The sequence below is a fragment of the Vigna angularis genome, chromosome 3 (genome assembly GCF_016808095.1).
Source record: "Vigna angularis cultivar LongXiaoDou No.4 chromosome 3, ASM1680809v1, whole genome shotgun sequence".
Classification (NCBI taxonomy): domain Eukaryota; kingdom Viridiplantae; phylum Streptophyta; class Magnoliopsida; order Fabales; family Fabaceae; genus Vigna; species Vigna angularis.
The window spans coordinates 1837707-1864998 of NC_068972.1; the positions used below are offsets into that span (position 1 = coordinate 1837707).

The 27292-nt window shown below is 32.4% G+C and overlaps 4 protein-coding genes across 6 annotated transcripts; 3 read left to right on the forward strand and 1 right to left on the reverse strand.

Moving 5' to 3' along the window:
- Positions 1-1568: 1568 nt before the first annotated feature.
- LOC108326107 (tubulin-folding cofactor D) lies at positions 1569-14251 on the reverse strand. Its single transcript, XM_017559383.2, has 17 exons — positions 13862-14251; positions 13230-13777; positions 12782-12884; positions 10946-11122; positions 10157-10342; positions 8998-9114; positions 8725-8829; positions 7900-8070; positions 7593-7808; positions 6801-6999; positions 5858-6063; positions 5516-5740; positions 4861-5436; positions 4511-4780; positions 3730-3774; positions 2377-2562; positions 1569-2053 (listed from the first exon to the last, which is right to left on the reverse strand). Exons 1-17 carry the CDS (start codon positions 14042-14044, stop codon positions 1763-1765), a joined length of 3804 nt encoding a protein of 1267 aa, XP_017414872.1. The 5' UTR covers positions 14045-14251; the 3' UTR covers positions 1569-1762.
- Positions 14252-16194: 1943 nt separating this feature from the next.
- On the forward strand, positions 16195-19492 carry LOC108324305 (uncharacterized). Its single transcript, XM_017557223.2, has 2 exons — positions 16195-16881; positions 18949-19492. Exons 1-2 carry the CDS (start codon positions 16335-16337, stop codon positions 19125-19127), a joined length of 726 nt encoding a protein of 241 aa, XP_017412712.1. The 5' UTR covers positions 16195-16334; the 3' UTR covers positions 19128-19492.
- A 1359-nt stretch (positions 19493-20851) lies between these two features.
- Positions 20852-22936, forward strand: LOC108324971 (ferredoxin, root R-B1). Of its 2 annotated transcripts, none has more exons than XM_017557933.2 (2): positions 20852-21009; positions 22251-22936. In XM_017557933.2, the coding sequence occupies exon 2, from the start codon at positions 22272-22274 to the stop codon at positions 22740-22742; it is 471 nt and encodes a 156-aa protein (XP_017413422.1). In that variant the 5' UTR covers positions 20852-21009; positions 22251-22271; the 3' UTR covers positions 22743-22936. The 2 variants fall into 2 exon arrangements, with proteins under 2 accessions (XP_017413422.1, XP_017413423.1); XM_017557934.2 differs by having other exon boundaries at positions 20867-21009; positions 22264-22936.
- A 1984-nt stretch (positions 22937-24920) lies between these two features.
- On the forward strand, positions 24921-26379 carry LOC108325513 (replication protein A 14 kDa subunit A). Of its 2 annotated transcripts, none has more exons than XM_017558593.2 (3): positions 24921-25075; positions 25463-25721; positions 26000-26379. In XM_017558593.2, the coding sequence occupies exons 2-3, from the start codon at positions 25466-25468 to the stop codon at positions 26062-26064; spliced, it is 321 nt and encodes a 106-aa protein (XP_017414082.2). In that variant the 5' UTR covers positions 24921-25075; positions 25463-25465; the 3' UTR covers positions 26065-26379. The 2 variants fall into 2 exon arrangements, with proteins under 2 accessions (XP_017414082.2, XP_017414083.2); XM_017558594.2 differs by lacking the exon at positions 24921-25075 and adding an exon at positions 25097-25144.
- The last annotated feature ends 913 nt before the right edge of the window (positions 26380-27292 follow it).

The window sequence follows — 27292 nt, forward strand, 5'->3', positions numbered from 1 at the left end:
TTATAAAATTAAATGTTTAAGTATTTAAATCTGAATTACTATATAAATTATAAGATACAAAATTAACAAAAAATAATTAACTCTAAATTTATTATTTTTTGTACTGACCTCTATTGCATTAATTTGATGTTTATCTGTCAATCTCTGAAATCCTATGAGCTCAAATATTGAGGAAATTTCTGATACAATGTCTCTTATCATTCCATTTTCGGCTAAATTAATGTTAGATTATTCACTTCATTGAGACCAAGAGTTGAATTCGAGAATCCATCATACTAACTGAACAATTTAGATGTGAGTTACAAATTTAAGTTAAAATTATAATTGAATATAATTAAAATTTTGTTCATATATAATGCCGCAACGGAAATCTCAATATGATGATGAAAAAAATAAAACATGATTTGAGTAAGATATATTACATTATTATTATATTATTATTTTGACTTTGTTCAACAACAACAATAATTAATAATAATAATTTATATTTATATATAATAAAGATTCTTATTTTCCGTGTACATTTGCTTTCTAATTTTTAATTAACCGTTATTTTAAATTAAAATAATTATATTTCAATTTCATCCAGTGGCTATTAATTTAAATTAAATTATTTTTTAAATTAAAATAATTATTCCACTATTTTATTTTTTAAATTATAATTTATTTAAATTCAGTTAATTTTCTAATTAAATTAACTATCTATAATAAAAAAATTTGAACAAACATATCCTTCATCAACTAATAATAATTAATTTATTTTATATTAATTTTAACCGTAAGAAAAAATATAACCTTATATTTTAATTTATTATTATATTTTTTTTATTTATAACAACCATCAAAATTTTCATAAAATTTATCTCAATATCTTCACTTTTACCTCTGTCTCTTAAAACAAATAACATCACAATCTTCTTTTTATCTCTATAAATATATTGATTCACTTTCCTTAAATCTATTATAGAGTCTTTGTTTTTCTCAAACTTTTTGGATGAAATTTTCATTTTTTTCCCAGATTCAGGAATTTATCCCAGCATCGCAACCCTATTATTATTTTCAACTTTCTTTAATATAGCTTTTGCTGGTAAAAAATGTGAAAGACTTTCAAAACCTCATTCAACAAGGGATAACACGCAGTGCCTAGGATGTGAGTGACTTTGGGACCCAGTAAAACACACCAGGACTCTAAATATTGTTTAATTAGCATTGTTACAAAGTGCTTTTCTAGCATTGATGTAAAGATGGAAAAGTCAGCATGTAATTCTAACATATTCTAACAGCAAATTCCATCACGAATAGAATAGATTCCAATACCTGCAAACAATTTAGGGCAAAAAATTGCACAATTGATATGTAAGAACCAAAATCACACATGTAAAAGGTGATTGAAAGTACAAGTTAGGAATTTCCAGAACAGCTTAGAGCAATGATTGATTACTAATTAGTCATTATCATAATAAGGAATGATCAACTACAAGTTAGTAATGGTCAATAAGGCACGATAACTCTGAAAATATGAATCGTGTAGGAACTACCATTAGTAGAACAAAAGACAGACAGACATAACAACTAAGAAACCCCATCTTAACCTTTAATTTCTTTCCACTCAGCTCCATGACTAAACATTTAACTTAGTAAGTGCATAACGGCATTGAGGACACGAGTGTGATTAAAAATTAACCAATGCCCATGAAAATTTCATATCAACTATAGCAAGTTACATTATACAACAGCAAGCCTGGTATAGGACCAACAAGCATTAAAACCCAGATGACTCAACTAAAGAGGAATATGATGCATTTTCATCAAGGTTTGAAGGCTTCTTACTACCAGTTTTCCTTGATGTGCCATCACTATTATTGCCAAGAGGCCTCACCTCCAGACCAACAATCTCGTACAATTTTAATCTATGTTGTTTAGCTAAATCCACATCACCATCCCAACAAGTCTCAGAAATAATTTCAAGTGCTTTATCAATCTCGTCTTCACCCACAAGATTTCCATTTTCCAAGAGGACAAGGTACAGCTGTTCAGCTGAAGCTTTTCGAATCTGATTATCATACACAAAGAAACATAGTATGAGAAGCCACAAAGCAAGCAACATAAGTAACATGACCCACTTATTCAAGATTAATAAAAAAGTAATTACTTTTTCAACTTTCGAGAAACACACTGAAACACTTAATTTAAAAAAAATAAACAATCATCATAATTTTTAAATATATTTAGTTAAATTATTTTATATAAAACAAGTACAAACAAACAATCTCCTAATTGTGAAAAAATAAACTATCTGATTTGCATGGGATTGCAGTTAAGGGAAAACAAGATGCCTAGTCGTGAATCTCATACTGGTGAATATCCAGGAATCACCTTAGGGTAGCGATGACCAAGAAAATCAAGAAGTTGAGCAAAGGCCTTCTTATTGATAGGTTCCTGCACTGAAGCTATGTAACCTAGTATTGCAATACCAGCATACAACTTAGAGAAGTCTTTTGATCCCTTCAATTCAATTGACAGACAATCCAAAACAGCAGCACAAAAAGTTGCAGTGTGAGCCTGAAAATGCAAATTATTTATCCACATGTTCTCAGCAAGCATTTGAAAAATTAAATTCAATAAATGGAAGTATAGAACAAGAACATCCCATATCACATTGTCATAAATTAAAAATATGCACTATGATCAGTTTTCACTCTATTGCATTCCGATTCTTTCCTTATCTTATTTATTCACGGCAATTCTTAATCTAATTTTAGCTCGCATGATGTTGTGTTATAAAATTATTTTACTTCTTGATTGTCCCAGTTGTTTAAGCACTGCTACCTATTATATATCATACTAGTTATGAGTACAAGAAATATTTAATTATATTATCTTAGAATATTTTAGAGTATCTTTGGCTATCTCTTAAGATTTATTGTTCCTTTATATTTTGATTTGTTTCCTTATTTAATTAGGATCTTCATAATTATAGGAATATCTTATTAGAATCAGACTTATTAGAATATAATTTACAGGCATATCATATCATGTATTTATTGTCTTCAGCTTATATATATATAAAGTGCCGTCCATATACACAGTTTTCAACATCTCTTCCATCTATTTTTTTCCCTTTCAACAATTCCCGTAACTCCTCTACCTAAAAAAATTACAGTTATCAAATCAATGTCGAAGTTACTAAAATTTTAGATATTTTCCTGTCATGATAATAAACTTTTGTAAAGGTTGCCACCACTATATACGAAAGTAAAACCATCATATTTCATAAACAACAATGGAGGTTGCACAGATAACCTTAATATGTAGTGGCTGAGTTATGTATTTATTATTTTCTTAGAGGCACTATTTTCCGACATTTCAACATTATGCAAAGTATATTGGTTTCAGTGCACAAACAACCAACAAGGTTAAATAAGAAAAGTAATTGAGAGAGGTTAAATGAACAAATTAAGTAGCTACTTTGGGTGCATGATGAAGCTTTAATGCATCTTAGAGACTTTGCAGAAAGTTTCCTTCTCGTATTAGCCATTATTCTTTTTTTCTTTTAATATTTTTCATTGTTTCCAATAAATTTAAAGGATGACCACACAGCCCACAACTAAATGTAAAGGAATACTTGATCACCAAACCAATCCAGAAATATTAAATATATATAAAAGTAATATTAGAAAACCTACTCACAAGGGATATGAAATATAAAGAATAGAAAGGCACACTAACCTCCATATTAAAGAATATTTTTTTGCTGAACAGAATCTCAATGGTCTGGAGTGCAGAATAAGCGCATCAGTATATTAGAAATTCATGAATAAGCTTATAAAAGAAGAATTAATGAGTTCATCAGTATAAACACGAGTATTATATATGAAACAAAAAGAAACATGCTGAACATTTAATGAAATCATTTTAGAATTCAGTTTGGGTAGGGCAAGCAGTTCGTTCAGCCAGTTGGCTATGACTGTTTCTGTTCCTTGTAGAGCAAGCTACTTAAAGCTCTATAATCTTTGTTGAGACAAGATTCTAAAAGCAATGAGAAATAAATACATTCTTGATTCAATTCTCTCTCCTTTCTATTCGCTGCGAACTCTAACAACAAGTACTACACCTAACTTGTTACAATAAAATAAATATGAACTTGAAACATAATTAAAATGGAGACACAGAAACATTCCTTCTCTTTCAGGCTTTCTCTCTCCCACACCCTCTTTTATATATTTCTATATGGAATTGATACTCAACTATCAGACTCCTTCCTCTGTAAAAATAAAAGAATCCATGTTCAGCCTGGAATTGACTGCTAGTCTTGCAATGCTAATATGCCTGTGGTTGCAACTGTCACATAATGGGCTGTTGGTATAGAGCTTCGAGACAGCACTTTGTTCACATTCAGAATTTTTGTTTTCTCCAAGAGAAAAAATGGTGTGTGTGTGTAATAAAATTGCTTGAAGCTTCAATTTCACAAAAGCGAGAATAATGAAGTATTGTTTAAGAAATTTAGTACCTTTAAAGTGGGTACAATAACTCTGTCACTTTTCTTGAATTGTTGGAGAACCCACAGGATGTCAGCAGATAGCATGTAAACCCTAGATGTTCTTGCATTTGGATCTTCAGATCCAACCCCTTCTAGATACTCTAACAGGGCCAAGAGTGATGCCCTCTTCAAAAAATCTTGCAACCCACCAACAGATATAACCAAACCTGATAGCACATCTCTGCTATAACAACCAAATTGAAGTAACTGTATGAAGCGTGGGTAAGAATAGGAAGGAACCTGCAACAAAACAATAGTCTTTCAACAGAAAAATTCTATGCAACCAACCCTGAACTGATGAAAGATCTACTTAAACTTACAGCCCATTGTGCATCTGCCTCCTTGGGAATGATTTCTTCTAACTTTTCTCGGAAAGGTATATAGGGAATATATATCATCCGGTTGTACAGAATTCTGTAGAGAACTTTTGCTGCTGCTTCTCTCAGCTTATCCATCTTCTCCACAGCTTGCTTACAAATAGCTCCAACTAAATTGGTAGCAAGATTTTCATCAAATAAAGAAAGCTCTCGGTTGTTCTTAAGCATGCCATCAGTCAAAGGATGTGCCGTAGCTTCATTTTCATTTGCAACTGATCTTTCAGACAAACAAATCGACTTGTCTGTCTTACAGAGCATGTATGTACATTTTTCCAGGCCATCTAATGCAGCTTCACGAACCCAAGAGCCTACATCACCTCTGTTATCAACAGAATAGTCATCAAGAGCTTTAAATAAACTCGTCATCACCTCATTCTTTATCAGTATAAACAGAGAAAAATCATCTTCGACAAAAGAGGTGGCAGTATCTTCTCTTCCATCGATTAATGTTTCACACACTAATGTGAGCCCTTTGACAGCATTTACTCGTGCTTCAGCATCTCTGTCTTCAGGGTTTTCCTGCACATGATAAAACATTGTTTAACACAATCATTGAACCTAAGATGGTGTAATATATAGCATTTGCAACATGAAGCACCTCAATTTTACACGGGCCACAAAGCTTCAAAAGCACATTTCTCCATTGATTGGCTAATAACTTATATGGCAAAACCCCTAATGCCAAAGCAGATCCTCTCCTTACAGCTACGTTTGGATCAGTTAACATACTGAGGTACTTTGTTGTCACGTCATTTGTACCTTTGTTATCTGAACCATGCATGTAAGAACAGATGAAGTGTTTCAGACCTTTAACAGCAGCATTCTGAACATCAAATGATGATATTACTCGTCAATTTATAATGCCGAATTAGCATAAGCTGACAATATTAAACAAAAGATAAAATGGTAACACAAATTGATTATATCCAAGGGATAGAACCTGTATCTGAGAATTAGGATGTCTCAAATTCTCGTTGAGAGTATCAAGTAAGCTTCTCTTTATCTTCTCTGATAACACTACTTTATATATGGAGATGCACTCAATAAATCGAGAAACAGCAGCACGCATTATCTCTCCTCCCTTTCCACGATAAAGTCGTGCTTTCTCAATGGCAGGAACAACACCAGAAAGACTTTTCTGTTTATCTGGCAATGACAATTTAAAAAATGTGACAGTTCAGTTGGCATCATCAATATTTTGAAACTAATCACCTTCATTAAAGAAAGGTTTAACCATATGACCAATAGTTGGCGAGAAAAACTAAGCCAAACTTAGCATATATCTAACCTCAACCACAACTACATATCTATCACCCAGTCAAAGACTTTTATCCATTTTATTATCATGTTAAGGAATGAACTCAAATAGTTCTGGCTATTTAATTTGAAGGCTTCTTCCTGAAAATATTTTGTTTGAAATAATTGATATTCTCCTTCAGTCTCATATAAGAAAAAAGAAAAAAGAAAATTACTCAACTCGTTTGTGTAACAAATTGTGCCTTGGTAGTCATAATAATTTAAAATTCAGAAGGAAAATCGGCACATTTACAAATGAGAATATAAAGTTGAGACAGAGAGGGGAAAGAGGAAGGAAGTGCATCTGATACTTTAGTCACTATCTGAACAGTTAAGTCACCAAAGACTGGGGCTCCAAGTGTTTATCTAATCTTAAAATCATCCCTTCAATTTCCAAAAACAAGTTTAAATTATGGACCAAACATATGAATGTGTATAATAAAAAATATATCACCATAAGGAAGACAACAATTCAATTCGATAGCCCCCATTTCTATTTTGATTCTTTGGCTTTGATAGAAGAAAACTCTTTTAATTTCATTACTAACAGGCAGCAACAAAATCAAAAGTCACAAGAAATTATCAACCTGAAGGAAGAGCAAAATTGCATTGGTGTAAAGCTAAAACAAGTTCTCCTGTTGCCAACGTTGCTCCATGGCGCATGCATAAATCAGATGAAAGAGTGCAAGGAATTAACTTTTCCAAGACAGTGCTTGCAAAATACTGAGGGTCATATTTTACAAGAGATGAGAGGGCCTCTGCGGCAAGTTCTCGCAAGCTTTTATCCTGAAGGTGTAATTTCCAATAACTTCTCTCAAAATAAATTAAGAAACAGGAAGCAAACTATAAACTGTTGATAAATGCCAAAATATGAACAAATTTACACCAATAAATATACAGAGTGACATGAAATAAGAAATAAGAAATTAAATATAATCGAAATTAATGGCTAGACCATCCTCTTAACTCTTTAGTCATACCTATGGAATAGCAAATGTGTGCGTAAGGCATGACTCCTTTTCATCCTTTGAATTTTTTTGAAGAAAAAGTTTACCGAAAAATAAAACTAGAAAGAAAAAATCTTAATGTATACTCCTGAATAGAAGAAACTTCGTCAAATATCAAAATATTAACCAAAACACATACATACACTGAAAATACCTGTCATCTCTCGTCTACTAGTGATTTCCCTAACAAAATTTTATTCTATTCAGCATCCAGAAATCAGGCTACAGTGATATATGTATGGCCTTCAATTCGAAAGTAAACCAAAAATCCATATCACAATTGCAATAGGGTCAACATAGGAGCAGAAGAATAGGCAGCTCAAAGAGAAAGAGAGAGACAGAGAGACGGAGAGAGGTTTAATCAGAACATACCCAGTGACAAATTTTTCTGTCCAGCAGGTCATCCACAAACGGAAAAAGATATCCTTCATACTCAGCAATGGAAACAGCAACATGAAGATAAGAATTTACTCGTGAAGAAAGTGAGAAATAGTCAGCAGTATTCACTATGTCAATTCCATGTGGATAATTCCCTTGTCTTCCAACATTCTCTTGAAATGCAGCTGCCGCCGCTCTTCTGCAGTTAACCTAAGTATCACAGGTTAGTCAGTCATTCTCTCCCCATGTGTGAATATTCTAAAACAAATGTCAAGAGAAGGACGTAAAAAGATATAAGGACCTCACGGTCATAGCATGCAACTGTTAGGAGGTGTGGAGCAAACTCTTCTAAGATGTTCCTCATATCTGTATGATAATACGCACGTCCAAACGCCCAACATACATAAGCAGCAGCATCACGTACATGAGAACCAACACTGTGTGGACCTCTACGAACATCATAATGTAGTGCCTAATAAACAAGTCTTATACTTAATACCACTGCTATACAGTAATGTATCTCTCAAATAAGGGTTCAACTCAAGTCTTATTCAGAAATAAAATTAAATAAAAAGTTTGGAACGGAGGCAAGAAGATCAACTACAAGATGCAAAACTACGAAGTACCAACCATAAAATGTATTGCCAAGGAAGCTTAAACTTTATATGCATTATAAAATAAGAATAAGAATAGTGAACATTTAAGGGAAAAATTGCCTTTTTTCTTTATTTCCAAGGTCAAGAACATTTTTATCTTCTCCTTTCTTCTACAGCCTTTCCCTCATTTTTTTCTAAATCATAAACATCTGTTGAATTGAACACGTGCCTATAAAATTTGGTTCAATTATATAGTTTATTTCCTATTAAGGAATTTATTTAAGCTGTTTATGTTCTGAATGTTAGGTTGTCATGGTTTTTTTTTTAATTTCAAGTAGTCAATGGCCATAAAATAAGAAATTGCAATCTGGTATAGATTATGCTCTTCATATTTAGTTACTACCCCACTTTTTAAGCCACCAATATAATAAAACATCGTCTAAGAAACAGTTGTAAACAGCCAAGATAGTTTGTTGTCACAAAACCTACAGCCAGAAACCTATGCATACAATCTATCCATTATAAACCACCTTCACAATAACAGGAACAACTTTGGGAAGACTAGAAGGTAAGAGCAAGCCTCTACGAGCAAGTTCAGCCAAAGCTAAACAGCCTCCGTGCCATGAACCATCACCCTGAAACAAGTGTTACACGTGAGTAATAACAGTGGTCCCAGACAAATATAGTTAACACAGTAAACCTATAATACAGTAACTATATATATGTAAACTTAGGTGAATGAAAATTTAACTAGTAAACTCCAGTTCTCAAGAACATAAATAAACATGTGCTTAGGATCACACCTCGCCGGGAGAAAACAGCTCCAAAACAGACAATAAAACCTCTTGAGAAAGAGATGATGTCAGATGTGAACTTATGCGCCCAATACCTTTTGCTGCAGACCAGCGGACAACGGTGTCCTACAATCCAATGCCAGCATAAGTTGTTCATTGAAGTGATAAAAGCACTTGGAGGGATAATACGATAAAGAAAACATGATCAGCTTAATTACTTAGCACTTTGTGAATTCTTGTGATGTTTAAACGAGTATATATTGGGTAATGACATGTCCTTTTTATCATCATAATTGACAATTCACTTATTTTCACTTCCCTTGCTGATATTTTTCAACATTAAAAAAAAGCATGACAAGTACACCAATTAAATATAGTCCGCATCAATTTTCAGACAACAATCCTTAAATGAAATGAGCTAAAGGCTTAAGCTTTTAAGCAAGATATTAATTGTGGTTGCTACAGCCTCCAATTCTAGTACTATCTCAAGTGAAAGCCAATAGGGTTTTTGACATGGATGAAGTACATGCTCAGAATTATTTGTAATTGTAAAGTGTTATTGATAGGGCACTAGTACCATATCAAAGAACCACTCATTCTAAGAGATTATACTGTTAAGCAACAGCCCTAAAATTTTATTGATAAAGCAACACTGTTTACTCTACAACTAAGATTATAGTATACAACGTAAATCACACAATACACGTACAGGATCTATGGAAACCAGTATAAATAGAGTAGCCAGCAGTGATATAAAGCACTACAATTCAGGAAAAACCCAGGACCGTTATTTTAAGTCATTTGAATAGACTTCTCCATTTTCGTAACTCAAACAAAGACAACTGACTTATATCAAATAATGTTAGAGCTCTTCCATATTCAACAGCATTCATCCAGTTCTATTTGTAGGATCAGTTACTTCATAAAATAGGTACAATATTAGAATAATTAAACATCTCGTACAAATTCATGAGACATCAACATCTTGGTTTTAACAATTTTTGAAATAACAATTTCATGAAGACATTAATTCAACCATCATTTCAGATGCATCGCCAGCAGCAAACATTTAGACATAATATCTTATTTTTCATTACCAGAACCGAGCAATGTAGTATAAAGCTGAAAAACAAAATTCACTAAAAAAAATCTCACCCTTTAGACATACCATATCCCTCAAACCAGATAACAACAACTCAATAATCTCTTCAACATTTTCTGGAACATCCATATCCTCATCTTCCTCCCTGTCTGACATATCATTTGGATTGGAATCATTTTCGTTCACACCCAAATTAGACTGATCAACTCTATTTGATGTACTCAAAGAAACATTTAGTTTGGCAACTCTTCCCTGCATGATGGGCATATAGTCATTAGATACAAAAAACGGTGACAAAAATGAAGCTTCTAGAATTGTTTATGATGCCCAGCTAAAACTAGCCATAACACCTAGATATTTGTAACCCAATACTCATGAAAAAAGTACAAATGTATGTCACTGATAGAGTTAGCATAGATGAAGGGGCCGAACAACTTAAACTAAGTTTCAATTTAACACTTAGTGGTTAGCACAACTCCGTTGACTTGGGTATGTAACATAATAAAAATTATTTCATGAAAAGCAGCCAAATTTTCTGGCTCACAAATTATCTAGTGTGATACCATAGCCAAAGTGCCTAAGGAACCACTAAGTTCAACTCTTCATATATCCATTATCAATAATGGCTCTAATTTCATCCCTTTCTAGACTTGCATGATGAGCATTTTTTGTTTTATCAGCATGCCATGCATGTCTGAGTAATGCATCTAACCATAAATTATTAATTACCGTGGCTTTGTATTCCATCAGTTAAAAGTAAAAATAAACAAATATGCACAAGTGAACAGAAGCAAAGGTGTCATCAAACATTTAAGAAACGAGATCCTATAAAACTTGGATCAGAGAAAAGCTAACCATGTATCGCCATGAGGGCAAACGATGAGGAAGAGCAGTAAGCCCAATTCGTTGGGTTAATTTCATCAGATACTTGCGGAGCAAAGGGCTTCGAGTTGCATCTGAAGACTTGTACAACATTGAAGTGTCATTCCAAACAACAGGACTTGCATCAAGCAAGAGATTCCGACTACCTGCCTACTCAAAGAATTATATTATAACAATTAGAAACATTAAAGGTAACAAAGGGACATAGCAAAAGCAATACACAAAACTAGACATGCAACCTTGTCATCAAGAAAATTGGTTCACCTAATCAATTTAATTATGGTATTTGCCTTTTTGTTTGCCGTTTTTTGTTAAACTCCAGGAAAGAGAGAAACATTTAGCTGAAACTGTGTTTCGGAAACAGCATGGATGCTTTATTTATGATAGGAAAAAAGAATAAATACAATAAATAGAAGAGAATTGATATCCTCTAATAACAACATTATGATATGGGAATGAATAAAAGCGTTCTTAATAATAGATATACAATCTAGATATTACTGATTATGTAGAATCAGTTGATTATTTCTATAATTAACAGTTTTGAAAGCATCATATTTGCACGAAGAGCTATAATAAATCATTAATATTGCTGGAATTGTCAGGTCTATCTGTGTTAGGTAAGGAAGTAGAAAATCGAGACAGAGAATAAAAGGATATTAAATTGAGAGTGTATTATAACAAACCCGGTAGCCTTACTACGTTTTAAGCTTGCTCCACCGCAGTTGGATGGAAAACAACTTAGAGAATTGTTAGAGAAGATGAAGAGACTACTATTGTTAGAGAGATTCGTCAACTTGATAGCTGGAATGACCAAAAACAAGACAGAATTTTCTTGGCAAGTAATCAAGCACACCACAACAAGACCCAAACTCCTCCAATCAAACCGTTCAGGACAGACAAGAACTTTTATCTTAACAGGATTGTAGCTGAGTGACAGGACAACTAATGTTTTTCTCAAGCCCAAAAAGTATGAATTTCAATACCAACTAGAAAATTTACTTGTGAAGTTTTTGCATTTATATTTACACCATCACATTATTCAATTCCAATGTTTTATGGAATAGAAAAACTATTTATGGCAGATATCCTGTATTTCCTCACCTATTTTTGATATATACGTAACCAAATTAGAATGTCCAATGAAATACAAACATCTTAACACTCGCTCTCAAGTTGGTAGATATATAATATATCCATCAGGCTTGGTACATATGTATATTATCCCACAGGAGAATATAACATAGTTGATCATTACAATTCAGAAATGTATTGATTTCTTGGGTAAGAAATTTTTCACAGATGAACAAACAATATCTTTAAGTTAATACACACAAGGAAAGACCAGAATAGAGGCAATGTTGTGCATGGCCACGTGATTATGACAAACCAGATTCATAACATGGACCCTATTTTGTAAAATCACAATCAGTATGGTTCCAATGCTTTGCTGACACTATGCAATCTAAGCAAAGAAGAAGAAGAAGAAGAAGAAGAAGAAGAAAATTTAATAGATACTCAAAGTCGGAATATTGAATTGATCCAGTGTGTACTGAAGATGAGATACAAATACTAACTTAACAGTCCTATTAAATAAGCGAACATAACATGTGTAAGAATAGGTAAGCTTCCAACAAGATAAGATTCCTAAATATAAAGTAACACAATTAACCACAACATGACAAGCTATCCCAGACAATTATGCACCATTATCTACCTAAAATAATTTGTAGAAATCCTTACACAAATGATAGATGAAAACATTTTCATTTGAGGGTCTAAACAAAACAAGGCAAAAAAAACACAAACCTTGAAAATAGCAGCCAGTGCTTCAACGACACCAAGTAACTGAAAATGATGGAGTAAATCTTCAGTTACAGAGGACATGACCGTATGTGTCCACTCAACAAAGCTGAAGCAATTAGAAAAGTCAGAATAAAAAGATGATTGGTAAAACGAGAGGTTTTATACAACACAAATGTGAGCATGCGCACAACCCCAAACATTTCTGTAGTGATAACACATAATGTCGTGAACTAACAAAACTCAAATCTAGACATTTTCAAGAGAAAACAAAACCATTCATTATATTTGTAAACACAACCCAAAAACCAAGGAGTTAATTGATGATTTGAGATAAACTTTGACTAACACGAAAATCATCTTTACACAAACAACACCACGACAAAAGACAACACAAATATATTAGGCAGCCGGAGAGAAAACTTAACAAGCTAAAAAACATGCTGAAATAAACCTCGTAAAGGCTTTCGGCATATCAGGACGGGTAAGTAGCCTCGAGAGAACTAGACCAGCCATAGTTCGCATAGGTCCAGCAGTTGAAAGGTAATCCTTACAAAACCCTATAATTCTCAACACAAGAGGACTGAGCTCAAACTCGGTTAAACTGTCATCATTGGCAATACTGGTGTCAACAGTGGAAATGTCAAAAGGAACCAACACAAGTATATAAAGCCACAACAACGTCACGCATTTAGCTTCCATTTCTCCCGTGCTTTCCTGCCTCAACGACGTCACCGAATTTGTGCTGTGACACTTCTCCAGCAGAGACACGGCTAGTTCGAGATCGGAAACTTGATGCGGAAAGAATTTAATCACAGATTTGTAGCCACAAACCGTGACTAACGAATATACAATTATACATATAGGTTTAATTATTTCGAGAATTTCATCCGAAGCTGTCCCGAGTTCAATTGTTCTTGACCGAATAATGTTCATCAGAGGAGAAACTATGGTTTCGAGGTAGGGTTCCAGAAGTTGACCTTGCTCCTGGTACTTGTCCAACTGCAAATAAAAACAGATAACTGTTCTTCAATAACAAAAATTGATAACCGGATGAAGATAATCGTCATGAACAAAGAAGAGTACAATGGATCTGATTCTGTGGACGGAGGAAGAGTCGGAGACGCGAGCATTGGAAACGATGTCGTCGAGGAGCGACTTGACGATGTTCCATTCTTGGAGGAAGTACTTTTGGAGCACGCTCTCTTTGGAATCCAACTCGTCCTCTTCTTGATTCATCGTCACCGCCGTCTCTTGATTCGCTTCCATCACCTCTGAGGTCGGTGAAGTTTTGGCGGGATCTTCAAATCTTCAGTGTAAGTTTCCAAGACAAACGCAAGCACTATTCGTCGGAGTGCTGAGTTTGAGTTTGATTTGAAGTGAAGAAGGTGATCATGGGCCGGGTCTGGACTCTTCACCGCCGGTATCGTTTCTTTATAATTTTTTATATTTTCAAAATATGGTTCTAATGTTTATTTCAATGCAATGTATTAAACACTTCGTTATTTATAAGTTTTTCATTGTAAAAACAAAAATTGGACGGGATATGGCGCCTTCATTGCCCTACTATAAAAGACCTTTTTATTTCTCATTATAAAATAAAAATCCTAAAAAATAAAATAAAAGGAAATGTGGTGTCGCTCCTTCCAAAGTAGTTTAAGGTTTAAACTTTATCTTTGAGTAAAATATTTTGTTACATTACTCTATGTTTTCATGTTATTTGTTTTTGAAAAAAAAAATTATCTTATTTTCCGGCTTCTGTTTTTGTTTAATAAATATTATTTTATTAATATTGTTTATTGGTTTTAATTAGTTTTGTTAAATAATTATCTATCTATATATATGTTTAATTATGTACATTAGTTTATCTTTTATAACCTTTTTTTATTAAACTATTTTAACTTCAACATATCGTTAGGTAAAAGTTAATTCACTCCACAACAAAGTCACTTATATCTTGTTATTTTTCACTTATCAGTTTGAACATGAGAGCGCGGATTTATTGATGAATGAAAGAATTGTATCATTCTCTCTATATATATAAAGATTTGATGGTATGAGATATGATTTTACAAATCTAATATTTTTTTAACTCTTTTTCATGGTAGACGTTGTCATTATTACACACATATATAATTATAACAACAATAAAAATAATAATATATTAATTTTTTAATTACATTATTTTTACAAAATATATATTATCCATAAATATCATTTTATATTATTATTATCATAAATTATTAATAATTTATATTTTTATCTATTAAAATATTTTTTAATCTATCATATAATTAATTACCTTACTAACTCTACTTTCAAATTGGTTATAGTCACTTTCAAATCTTTTACTTTATTATTAAATTCTTTTAAATTTATTCATTTACTCTTCTTTAAATTCGTAAACACAGTCTTAAATAAAATTGAATGTCATAATTAGGATAATAATATATTGGTTTTAATATTTCATTTTTATTAGAGTTGGTTCTAAAACAGCGATGTAATATCAATTAAAGTGTTGAATTTTATATTTGAGTTGGTCCTAAAACAATGATATAATACTAATCAAAGTTGGTCATAATTTATGTAAAAGTGTGAAAATTTATAATTTTGATTTATAAATCTCATTGCAGGGTGTTCAATCCATGCCCAATAATGAGAAGGATAATTGTGTAGGAATTACAATATCATTCTTTTTAGTATAAAGTATATTAGATATAATTTTTCGGTTGTCATCTAATGGTGCGTGTTATAAGACCACCCATCACACTTACAAAATCAACTTCCAATTCATAACAAAAAAGGTAGTTTCAATTGATACTTGTTAGTTTCCAAAATAAACCCTAATATCATTTTCCTTTTGTGATTACTTCTCCTAACTTTGTCACAGACTACTTTGTAAATAAGTTGAAGTATTATGGTTAAACATCAACTTAAGTCAAGTTTAGTTTAACATTTGAATGTAGTCGTTATTTTATGCATATGTTATTGAAGTACTCGTAGGAGTTTGAATTAAGAGAAAGTTGAAAAAAATACGAAAATTAGCTGAATGTCATCTCCAAAAATATTTATGGGAAACATTGATTTTTTTTTCAAGTTAAAAATTACTTTTTCTTATTCATTCTGTTTAAACAATGTTATTTATACATAATAGTTTTTGAAGTGAATGCATTTATGTATTCCAGAAATTCAACATGTTATTTGTATACAAATTTGCAAGGTGAAAGTGTTTTAAAGTATTTGTCTTTGTTCATCAACAATGTGTCAAAGTTTCTTCATTTCTATTATTATTATTATTATTATTATTATTATTATTATTATTATTATTATTATTATTATTATTACTATTATTATCTATTAGTTAAATGAATTTATATATATTATCTTTTCCATTCTCCTTTATGCTGAACGCGCCGAAAATGACAGAGAGAGGAAGTGGAATAACGATCCATAAAATAATAATTATAATAAAATAGCAGTTCCTCGCCTGCTCCACAGTTCTAGGGTTAATTCCTTCTTCCCCTAGATCACCAATCTCGTCCAGAATCGGAAGAAAAAAATGGGGGTGGGAATATCATTTCTCATAGCGGTGAAAGCAACAACGCTTTTTCTATTCTTCGTTTACCTGAAGAACCTCGGTTTCACTCTCTTCTCCCTCCCTTTTCTCTACGCTTCGCTCATCTCATTCTTGGTCTCAATCGCCTCTCACCCTTCCATCGACCTTCCCATGCTTCTGGGAAAAACCACCGATGGAGCTTTCCCACTTTTTTCACTGATATTTTTCGGCCCTTACATCTACTTCGTTCGCGTTTTCTCCAAGCTCCGAAGACTCCGAAGCGGAGAACCTCCTTACACACAGGTTCACGACTATCTCTATGTCGGTGGCTGGCCATCCTTGCCTCACATGCTGCCACCTGGCGACCCTGCCATTATTGATTGCACGTGCGAGTTCCCGCGTGTCAAGGACTTCACTGCGGGCTTGCCCTACCGCTGCATTCCGACGTGGGACACGAGGTCGCCTCAACCTGCTGATATCGAATCCGCAATTAAGTGGGCCTCTCGACAGAGAGACCTCAACAGGCCCATTTTCGTTCACTGTGCTTATGGTTAGTCAGCTTTATTAGCTTGTTGAAGTTAAATTCATGGTGAATATGAATGCTCTTAAGATTGTTCTTCTGTTTGTTCCATGTAATCTGCAGTGAGAAATGTGTAGTTTAGAATCTGTGTGGGATGACTCAAGTTATTTATACATAGTCTTAATCTGTTTTTATGTTGGTAAATTTATTGATAAGTGGTCTCAATGTAAATTATATTCATTTAGATGTAATATAAATCAATTTTTATGATATGGAAAAAGAGCACGTGTCAAAGTTGAAGGGGAAAAAATTGGTTGGAGGGGAGTCATTGTTCTAAATATATACCTGAAATTGGTAACAACTTTTTATCCCAAAACAGCTGCTGGAATCTCTATAAATAATATTTTTCAAACATGTTCTACACATAAAATCGCCGCGGAGAACTATGTGCTTTTGAAGGCATACATTGTTTCTTTTATATTAAAATTTAAAATTTGTGACCATTTTTTCATGCCCCCAACCATGACTATCTGTTATGCAACCATTTTTAGCAATTGATTGGTGTTTCTCTTGTGTTAGCGTTTCTGCTTGTCTTTCGTGTGATGTGTCTTGTAAATAGTTTATGCAAATTTTAGCATTAAGGCCCTGTTTGGATAACAATATTTTCGATAAGAACTTAAGTTTTTACTGGAAATTGAATGCCCTCGGAATGAGCTATTTGTGGGCCAAAGTATTGATTCTAATGAGGATTGAACATAACACCGAATGGATATCTACTTGTGGAAGATGCTCTGGTGATCAAGTCAGAGCTGAATAGGAGAGAATTATGAGTAAAAAATATGTATAAGATTGAGATTAAGTTGAAGTTTAAGTCTTCTTGGTGTGGACATACAAATATGAGATTTGAGAACTTTATCCAAATAAAACATACATGAAACGTGACCTCTCAAGTGATGAATTTTTGTTTTTATAGACATTAATAGTTCGATTTGTATTCTGTAACTCAATGATTATATAATGAACGACAATTTATTCTGTCTTATATTTGTTTTAATTGCTGCTGTCCAAACAAGGGACTTGAATTCAGTAGACTTTTGAGAAAACCAATGATGTAGGTCATTGCTATATTCTCTTTACTCTGAATGACTTATTGAAATTTAGAAAAGGGAAAGATAGCAGAAGCAGCGTTGGACAAAGAGTTAAACTGGGAGTAATGTAACCAATCAAAGGAAAAAAACACCTTTCCAATTCTGTAAGAGGTTGTAGATCTTTGAACCTCGGCATCCCTAATTGAGAAAATAGAGAACTGAGACAACCAGGAGAGGAAAGAATCTGATTACATCAATAATACGTGTTTTGGGTGTAGTATTCTATTTTCATCAACTCCAGCTACAAAAGGTTTGACATCGCATCGCCAGTGGATTGGCATTTTGCTTCCTTCATGAAGAATATTTTTGGTTTCATACTGCTCTGGTAGCTTATCTCAGGTTGACTCTTTGATTGTCAGTGAAGATTGATAAATGCAATCGTTTGGCTCGACAAGAAGATAGTTGTTAGTTTTGATATTGAACAAAGTTTTTCAATCACTACGCATGAAGTATGCCCTTGGAGGGTTCTGCATTGGAGTGTTAAACTAGGAATAGAATCGACTCAGAGGGGATGTACATTGTTTTGAAAGGAAGACCCAGTGAAAATGAAAACTAGGAATAGAATGAAAGGTGTCATTGGAAGGTTGAAAAAGAAATTCTCACTAAGTATCAATCCATTACCAAGTTAAAATTTTTAAATTATGAGAAGTTATTAAAGAGAAACTGGTTTCTTTGCCACTCATTATTAGTAGCATCAACATATTCTTTTATGTGTCGTGTTTTAATGGTCACCCGTGCTTTTAAGTGGGTGTCTGTCACTTCGTGGTTGTTCTTCATTATTATGAGCACTTGCATGAGCCTGCAAATACGAAGATATTATTTTAGTTAGGCATACTATTAGAACTGTAGTTTTATCAACGAGGTAGATTATATGACATTATAAATGTTGCCTTTATACTCATTTTAGATTATACAACCATCTTTAACTTTTTTGTTTTTTGGTGTAAAGGTCATGGAAGAAGTGTAGCAGTTATGTGTGCACTGTTAGTAGCACTAGGCATCACCGAGGATTGGAAGACTGCTGAGAAGCTGATCAAGCAAAAACGACCTTACATTCGAATGAATGCTCTCCATCGCAAGGCCCTTGAAGAATGGTCCAGACACCGATTGTCTGCGCCGAAGAAGTAGATTAGACATACATGAGCGTGGGTTCCTCCTGTTAATCTGATTCTTTCGATAATTTTATAGTATCATTGTTTTCCTTACAGTTGCAAACGAAGAAAGACTTTAGAAACGTAGATTCTCCTCGTGCCATTACTTTCTTAGCGTTCTTGTTACTGAACCCAAGATCTAATTTGGTTCTAATTCATGGTTGCCAATTATTCTGTTGTCAGCTTCTTCTGCTTTGGTCACGTTGAAGCTGATGCGCGGAATAGTGGGATTACATACCGTGAGAAGCTGTAACATCATCAATAGACATCATTTCATTGTGTAATGTCCCATGATGATTCCTTGTGTAGTTTTTGATAAATACGAGTCATGCCTTATGTCAATTGTTTTGAGTCTAAGAACTGTATCAAAACGAGGCATCAGTTTGAAAGTGATACGTATAATTGCTGAAGAGAGTTGGAATCAGATACACCAAAATAGAACGAGACAAATCATTTTGTTTCTTTTCGTTAGTCCCCAATATTTTTTAGTTTTTTTTTCATTTAAACCTAAAATGCATAACAATGTAAAACAAATATATTTTTCTTCTATTAATTTTTTGTTAAAATATACGAAAACAAAGTATGAGAGGATATACTAAATTTGAGCTGATTTTCCATTATATAAGAGGATATAGTCCCGTATCCTTGTTTGTATGAATATTTTAAAAAGTTTGATTTAGTTATTTTTACAAAAATCATCTAAAATTTAAACTATATTATTTTTCAAAAATATTCTTCATCAGTGAATATAGTAAAATAATTTTTGGACTCTTTTCTCGGATAGAGATAAATTGTGGGCTGTATTACTTAAGACGCATTAATTAATTAGATGAATATAATTAAGAAAATAATTTTGAGAAATTTAACAGCATTAATTTATTTCACTAAACTCATTGATTTCCATTAATTGATTAAAGAGGTCTAAATTAATTAGCGATAAACTCATTGATTCCCATTGAATGATTAAGGAGATCTACATTGATAGCAGTAGAAGTTAAGGGTCTACTTTAGTTTTTTAAATATTTTTATTTAATAAAAAAAATAGGTTCACTAAACCGAGAGAAAGTGAACATGTTTAAATCTATTCTGAACTAGGTCATTGAAAAGGCTCAACTTGGACAAATTTATCCCTGGTTCCAATAAGCACTGACTTAATATCTTTGGATTTTTGGAGCTGGAAATAAATAAGCCATGTTGTACAATTTTACATTCCTTTTTGTTTCTGGGTCTAGGTCCCAGTTACGTACTGTGAAATGTTTGGTTGTTTATCAGAAGATGCACCATCACCTGAGAAATGTAATAGACACAAAAAAGATATCTTTAAATATCAATCTTCCTCAGAGGTTACAACCATCCAAGTGTATTCGATTAATGCACTGAAAACTAATTTATGCTTAGCTAATTGTTCAAATTCAATAGAGTTTACTTGGTTTATTTATTTATATATTTTTTAGTGCTATTAAAAGGTGTACTATTTTGACCTCAATTCCAAAGTTATGCGCGTCATGGTGGCCTAAAAGTTATTGGGGCTTATTTTTATTTATTTTTATCTATTAACCATTATAATTAGGAGACTAATCTTTAATTCAAAACTTAATCACACGTAAAACCCCACGACCCCACATGGGGAATTCAATGAACTTGGGCCTTTTGCAAAGGTCACATGAAACATAGGCCACAGTGGTCTTAACTTCCTGCGCCGACTTCACATCTCTGACTCGCCGAGCCTTCAAAGGGTCACTTTCCCCATACCCACCCCATCTTTTGTCCATTCCACTGTCCTTAAATATAAAACTCTCTTTGTACCCTCATTTTCGTTCCCACTTCTTCAAAGTCACAATCTTTGTCGTCTCTTGACCGTAAGTCTCTCCCCACTTTCCATAGCTTCCTTTTTTCAATCTCTTTCTTGATTTTGGATTTGGGTTTAACCTGTTATGCATATTGCTTGCATGCTTTTGCTTTTATATGTTGTGTTTGCTTGTCATGAAGTTTTGTTTTATTGGGTGGTTTTTTTTTTTGTCTCATGCACAGATCTTCTTATGTTTCGATTGTTTGATCCACACCCTCTTTTCCATTTCCTTTGATTTTAATTTTTTTTAATTGTTCGTCAAATTTTTAATATCTGCTGCTGGGAGGAAGAGGGTTAAGATGGGGATCAAGATATGGTGATAGGAGGGCAAAACCTTTGATGTGGAAACAAAAAGGTTGCGAGCTTTTTGGTCGGTGTTCATTCTGGAGGAGATCTCTGAGTTTATGATTACTGCATCATTTTACAATTTCATCAACAAAAAAGTTGCGAGCTTTTTGGATGCTGTTTATTATTTTGATATGCAGTACTATTTACAGCTGGAATTCACGACCAAAACACCTTTTTTTATAAACTTTGATTTGGTTACTTGAAAATATTTATGATAAAAGTTAGATTAACTATAAGGCTGTGCTTATATAGTATTATTTCTGGTCCAACTTCACCGAGTATCTTTTTACCCGCACCAACACTGATTTTTAAGATGCAGCTGATTAGATTTTCATAATTTAGGCTTAATATATATAATATACGTTCAAGGTGTCTGGTAATAATACTTGATCTGACTTCGTTATTGAGAAGCAATTTCTGGTAATCTGAGTTTCCCTATATCCTAGAGTGGAGCAAAAGCAAAACCAATTTCTTGAAAAATCTACAACCTTCTAATCTTTAGTGCATGATAGGCAATCTTGTCGTTTTTTACTTGTAAAAAATTCCCAAGTACTGTCAGTATGTCGCTGATTTTATAATTAGTTTGAATATTGTCACCTTATCTAATCAGTAAGTTGCTTGTCAGTTCATATAACAATCAACAAAGTTACAAGAGCATATCAGTTATGTTTTTTTATGTGAACTTGAAAATCAAGGTTTGTACTTGACTGTGTTGAGTCGTTTTAATGGCAAGTTCTTGAGTCTTTCACTATTTTACAAGGAAGTCCAGTCTTGACAGTTAAATATTTTTGATGTATTGTGTTCCGTTTTGGGGTAAATTGTTTGCTGCTCACTGTGCTTGTACAGATTACTTTTATTTGGATTTAATTTGATAACAATTTTTCTATTTAACTTGTACAACAGTTATTGGATTCAGGTATAAACATGTCAGCTGTGAACATGTCCACCATGACACTTCCAATAGCTTCCTTGTCTGGAGGATCTGTGCCTGCTGGGAGGAGATCTTGTGCTCTTTTTAAGAGTCCATCATCTTTTAGTTCTGTGAAAAATGTGTCTAAAGTATTTGGATTGAAATCATCATCCTTTAGAGTGTCAGCAATGGCAGTATATAAAGTGAAACTGATTGGACCAGACGGTGAAGAGAATGAATTTGAAGCCCCTGATGACAGTTACATTCTGGATTCAGCTGAGGATGCTGGAGTGGAACTACCATACTCATGCAGAGCTGGAGCTTGCTCTACTTGTGCAGGCAAACTGCTTTCAGGTGCTGTGGATCAGTCAGATCAATCCTTCCTTGAAGAACAGCAAATGGAGAAAGGTTACCTTCTCACATGTGTCTCGTATCCGACATCAGATTGTGTGATTTACACCCACAAGGAGGAAGATCTCTGTTAAGTGATCATGTTTATCTCTTAATAAGGTTTATGGTCACTGCTTCATTGATGTTTGTTCAACATTTTTAGTCGTTTAGTATGCAGCCATTGGATTGGTTAAGCCAATAATAAGGCCTTGTTTTACCTATAATATTTTCAAAATTTACTTCAAAATATGTTTTAAAATTAAGAAGTTGCTTTGGTTAGTATTGTTAAGGTTGTTTCTCCCATAAAAATTAATTAAATTTGCAGTAGGTTTTTTTCTAATTTTTATTTATTTTTTATGTGGGTTTTATTTCTTGGAAGAGACTATTTACACTTTTTTTTTTTCTCTTCACAACCACTTTTTTGACATTTTTAAAATATCTCTACGGTCATTTTTCACATCTTCTAATGAATTCTGGAAATTATTTTTCTTAACAGAGTCATTTTGTAATATAATATAAAACATGGTGGACAGTAGGAGAGAAAATAAAAACAGGTTCTTTTTACACTTTCATAAACTTCTTCCTCGTCTCATAAAAAAAATTGTTTTTTTTAATTGTGCAATATATTGTTTATTAGAAACAAACCTTACAAATATTGTAACATGGTTAAGATTATTTTATGTTCAATCTGAATAATGAAAGTATTTGATAATCAAAAGTAATAAGATGAGTCATGATCTACAAATCAAAATAGGAGGATCATGTTAATACTTTAATCCATCAATTTGTGTGTGTCCAAAATAGGATATATCGCGTTAATATTTGTAACCTATCAATTTATTTTGGTCCAACTAACTTACCCACCAAATTAATAGATCAAAGACAGACACAATGAGCTGGTCCGATGACCTTTTATATTATATATATATATATATATATATATATATATATATATATATATATATATTAAAAATAGATTAAAAGATTAAATTTTTTATATTATATTGTTTTAAGAATGATTTAAGATACTAACATTTACAAAATAAATTATAATTGTTAGTTATAAGAGTAATTTAATATGTAAATTCAATAATTGTTTTAATTTATCCAAATTAAAAAATTAATTAATCAATTAAAAAACTTAAAAATTAATTATATGATTAAACATGTTTGCAATATTTATTTTTATATAATTAAAAGAAAAAATTTCACATCTCTATCAATCTTTAATTGAATAGGTTATAAATTTTGGTTTGTTTTATTGTGACAATTAGCCTATCCGGGATTTATTTTTGACGAGACAAAAGAAAAGTCAAATTAAATTATGACTTGTTTTTATCACTTTATTAATAATACAAATTCATATATATTTGATAACTATTGTAGAATATTGTAGATTGATATTTTAACCTTTATCTTCTCTTAATATATGTAATATTTTTTCATATTGATATTTAATATTTGCAGGTATCTTACTTTTGTATTTTTTAATGTTATTTTACATGTACCTGTGATACGAGATGGAGATGAACATATTTCATTATAAATTACTCGTAAATGGTTTAATTTTGATGTCATTGATATTTAAATAAATAAATAATTTCATCTTTTGACTTATAACTTTAGTGCGATAAATATAATTAACACAATACAAAACTGTATGTTTTTCTAAATTACTAATATATATAAAAGATTATATTATGACTAATGTTTACTCAATCTTAAAAAAGTTATTCTCAATTTGTAATTAAATATATATACAGTAACAAGAATACTATTTTAACATGTAGTTACTAATAAATGTTTTAAGGATAAAAGTACATCAGTATAAAAATGTTGAGTTATGTAAAACACGGTTTAATAAAAAAAAAACACTACAAGTTCATGAAAGAAAAATTGTCTATCCCATGGAACCCATAAAGTCAAACAAACTTTTCAATTAATAAAAAAAAAAGTACAAAAATCACAGGCTATGTGTTTTTTTTTTTAAGTTTCACCCTCAAGTTAAATAATCTTCAAATATAATCAAATTTAATCTATTAATTTTCACTCCATTAAAGTATGTTAAAAGAAGCACCACAAATTTATTTATCAATCAAGAAATACATGAAAAAAAAAGGAAGATTGGAACGACAAGATAAATAAGAAAGAAGGAAATACAAGCATAATATATATATATATATATATATATATATATATATATATATATATATATATATATATATATATATATATATATAAAGTGCGTTGTTGGGATCTGAGGGAGAAAAGGGTAAAAAGAAATATAGTAGTTTCCCGCCAAACGAAGAAGCAATCGTTTAAGGTTCCCGCTCCTTCTTACGCGCATTTTCCGTTTCAAATTCCATTTCTCAGTGTCTCTGCCAAACTACTCAGCAAACGCAAAGGGTTTCTTTCCAATAATTCAAAGGTTCACTATTCCCTCTCTTATTCTACTCTGCTTCGTTTTTATTTTTCATTCTGAAACAATCACTACAGCGTAATTCTGAATTATTCACCTATTCCGTTAATTTCGTTCGTTTGAGTTTTTATATTTAGACTTTTATTCACTGATTTGCATTAACTTTAGGGTTAGGCGATCTTTGTGCACTCAACATGTTTGTGTAAATTTCTCTTAGACTATAATTTGTCGCAGTTGTTCGTTTTCTCTTCCACTGTTAAATGTATTTGTGCTTCGACGAAAATGGAGACCAGTTTATTTTTTCAGAACATTCAACCATTATTTCCATGTAAGCAAATAAAACATTTGTTTAAGCTTTGCTTTCAAAGCTTGATTTTTCCCCCCTTTTCGTTTCAGGCCATGGACACGTCAAATCCTGCTGTATTTGTGAATGCTCAGTTGATTCCCAACTTCATAGGGAAGAGAGTAAGAACAGTGGTTCAGGTGAATCAATATGGTGGTGAGGTTGCCACAGCAAAATCCACCGATGACTCTCAATTAACAATAAAAGGGTTGCCGCAAGTCCCCATTATGAATTTTATTGAGGTAATCGGTATTGCTGAAAGCAGCAACTCTATTGATGCCGAACTATGGACCGACTTTGGCAACACATTTGGTACGAAGCATTACAATTTACAAACTTTCTCACATGTCGTCAATTGATATGTTCGTTCTTATGTTCTCAAAGTAGGAAAGGATTCACTCGAAGTAAATATTTCTCCAAACATGTGTTTTTGTTCAAAATTAAAATCCAACTTAGATTTGTTTGGCGATTGCTTTCTTCCTCTGCCGTTGGCGCAATAGAAACTAAAACCGGGAACTGTTTAGCATTTCTAATTTTCTAATGTTCTGTCCTGCTCATTTATGTTTGTTTTGATGTCGCACTCTTTGTAGATACCAACTCTTTCAATCAGTTGTGCCAACTAGCAAATGGTGAATTCAAAGGCCTGTTTCTCTAGGGACATCAAAGAATGCCGACTCAGCAACTGGATGACGTTTGAAGCTTTTGTTTTACATGCCAAGGCACCCGTTTACATGTAAATCTAGGAATTATATTTGAGTTTATGGTATCCCCAGAATAGCCGAGCAAGCATGCTTTCTACAAACTATTACGCTTTTCGAAATCTCCTTTAACTTACATCGTGTTATATGTCTAGTTTGGCTTATGTCTGCAACTGTCTCCAGTGTCTTCAATTACACTCCTATGAAAAAGGTATTATTTAGATTATTTTACTCTTCACCTAACTAAAATATATTGGATATTTTACCTTCCATTCATGTTTATTGTTGTATTTTTTTAGTACTGTGTAGATTTACTCTAGTCCATAGATGCTTTACTTTATTAAGTACCTATGTAGCTTATTGGCAGTAGTTTTGTTCACTATTTTAATAATTCGAGATCATTATGCTCATTTAACATTCAAAGCACAAAATTTTAGACCTCAACTCACCACACTCCAAAATGTATGCTAAGATAAAGTTAAGAGTATTGCTCACGGTTGGTGCTTTTATTGGATGCATCCCAACTACGTCATAAACTTCCTTCACTTGGTGTGTTTTAGAGCGAGTCTTTCAGGAACAAATGTAGTTAGTTCAATTCTAGAAGGATATGAAAATGTCAAAAATATCCTGATAGTTAGTGACTTTTTGTCACATGATCAATATCTTCTGTAGTTTTATCCCGAATCTTTAGTGCTTTATAGTGAAAGAATTTGGTGGTATGAGACCTTTCTCTTTACCATATATCTTATTTTGTTAGGCAAGCATCTAGCTTTCTTTACGCCTCACATGAGTTTTTTCACCGATCAAGGATAGAAAGTGATTCAACGCATTTGATAGTTTCTTTGTATTGAGAATATAGTATCGTCGCCCCCTTCATCAAGGTAAGTTCGCATTCCCACACACTTTTCGGATAAGAATAAAGTACGAAGGAGGGCAACAGCAAGGGCAAAAGTAAAAGGAAAATAAAGTAAAAAATGACTATTGTTTACATAAATAAAAAAATAAAAGAAAACTCTTTATTAGTTTTTATGATTAAAATAAGGCAAAAGGTAGGAAATAAATTACATAACTTGCATTATTTGAATGTAGAGGAATTTCTACCTTTAATTGAGATATATTCTTCTGTGTATCAAAAGGATTTTTATTTTTAGAATAAACAGTTGGATTAGAATAATAATTATTGTT

Bases quoted from the DNA above. Each gene is read 5' to 3' on its own strand.
- LOC108326107 (XM_017559383.2), bottom strand. From the start codon at position 14,044: ATGGAAGCGAATCAAGAGACGGCGGTGACGATGAATCAAGAAGAGGAC. The intron at 8,830-8,997 runs GTGTGATCCTAA...CACTTGTTTCAG, and splicing joins AGCTGTTTTCTCCCGGCGAG to GGTGATGGTTCATGGCACGG. The intron at 8,071-8,724 runs GTGGTTTATAAT...CTTGTTTATTAG, and splicing joins TTGTTCCTGTTATTGTGAAG to GCACTACATTATGATGTTCG.
- LOC108324305 (XM_017557223.2), top strand. From the start codon at position 16,335: ATGGGGGTGGGAATATCATTTCTCATAGCGGTGAAAGCAACAACGCTT. The intron at 16,882-18,948 runs GTTAGTCAGCTT...TTTGGTGTAAAG, and splicing joins TTTCGTTCACTGTGCTTATG to GTCATGGAAGAAGTGTAGCA.
- LOC108324971 (XM_017557933.2), top strand. From the start codon at position 22,272: ATGTCAGCTGTGAACATGTCCACCATGACACTTCCAATAGCTTCCTTG.
- LOC108325513 (XM_017558593.2), top strand. From the start codon at position 25,466: ATGGACACGTCAAATCCTGCTGTATTTGTGAATGCTCAGTTGATTCCC. The intron at 25,722-25,999 runs GTACGAAGCATT...CACTCTTTGTAG, and splicing joins CGACTTTGGCAACACATTTG to ATACCAACTCTTTCAATCAG.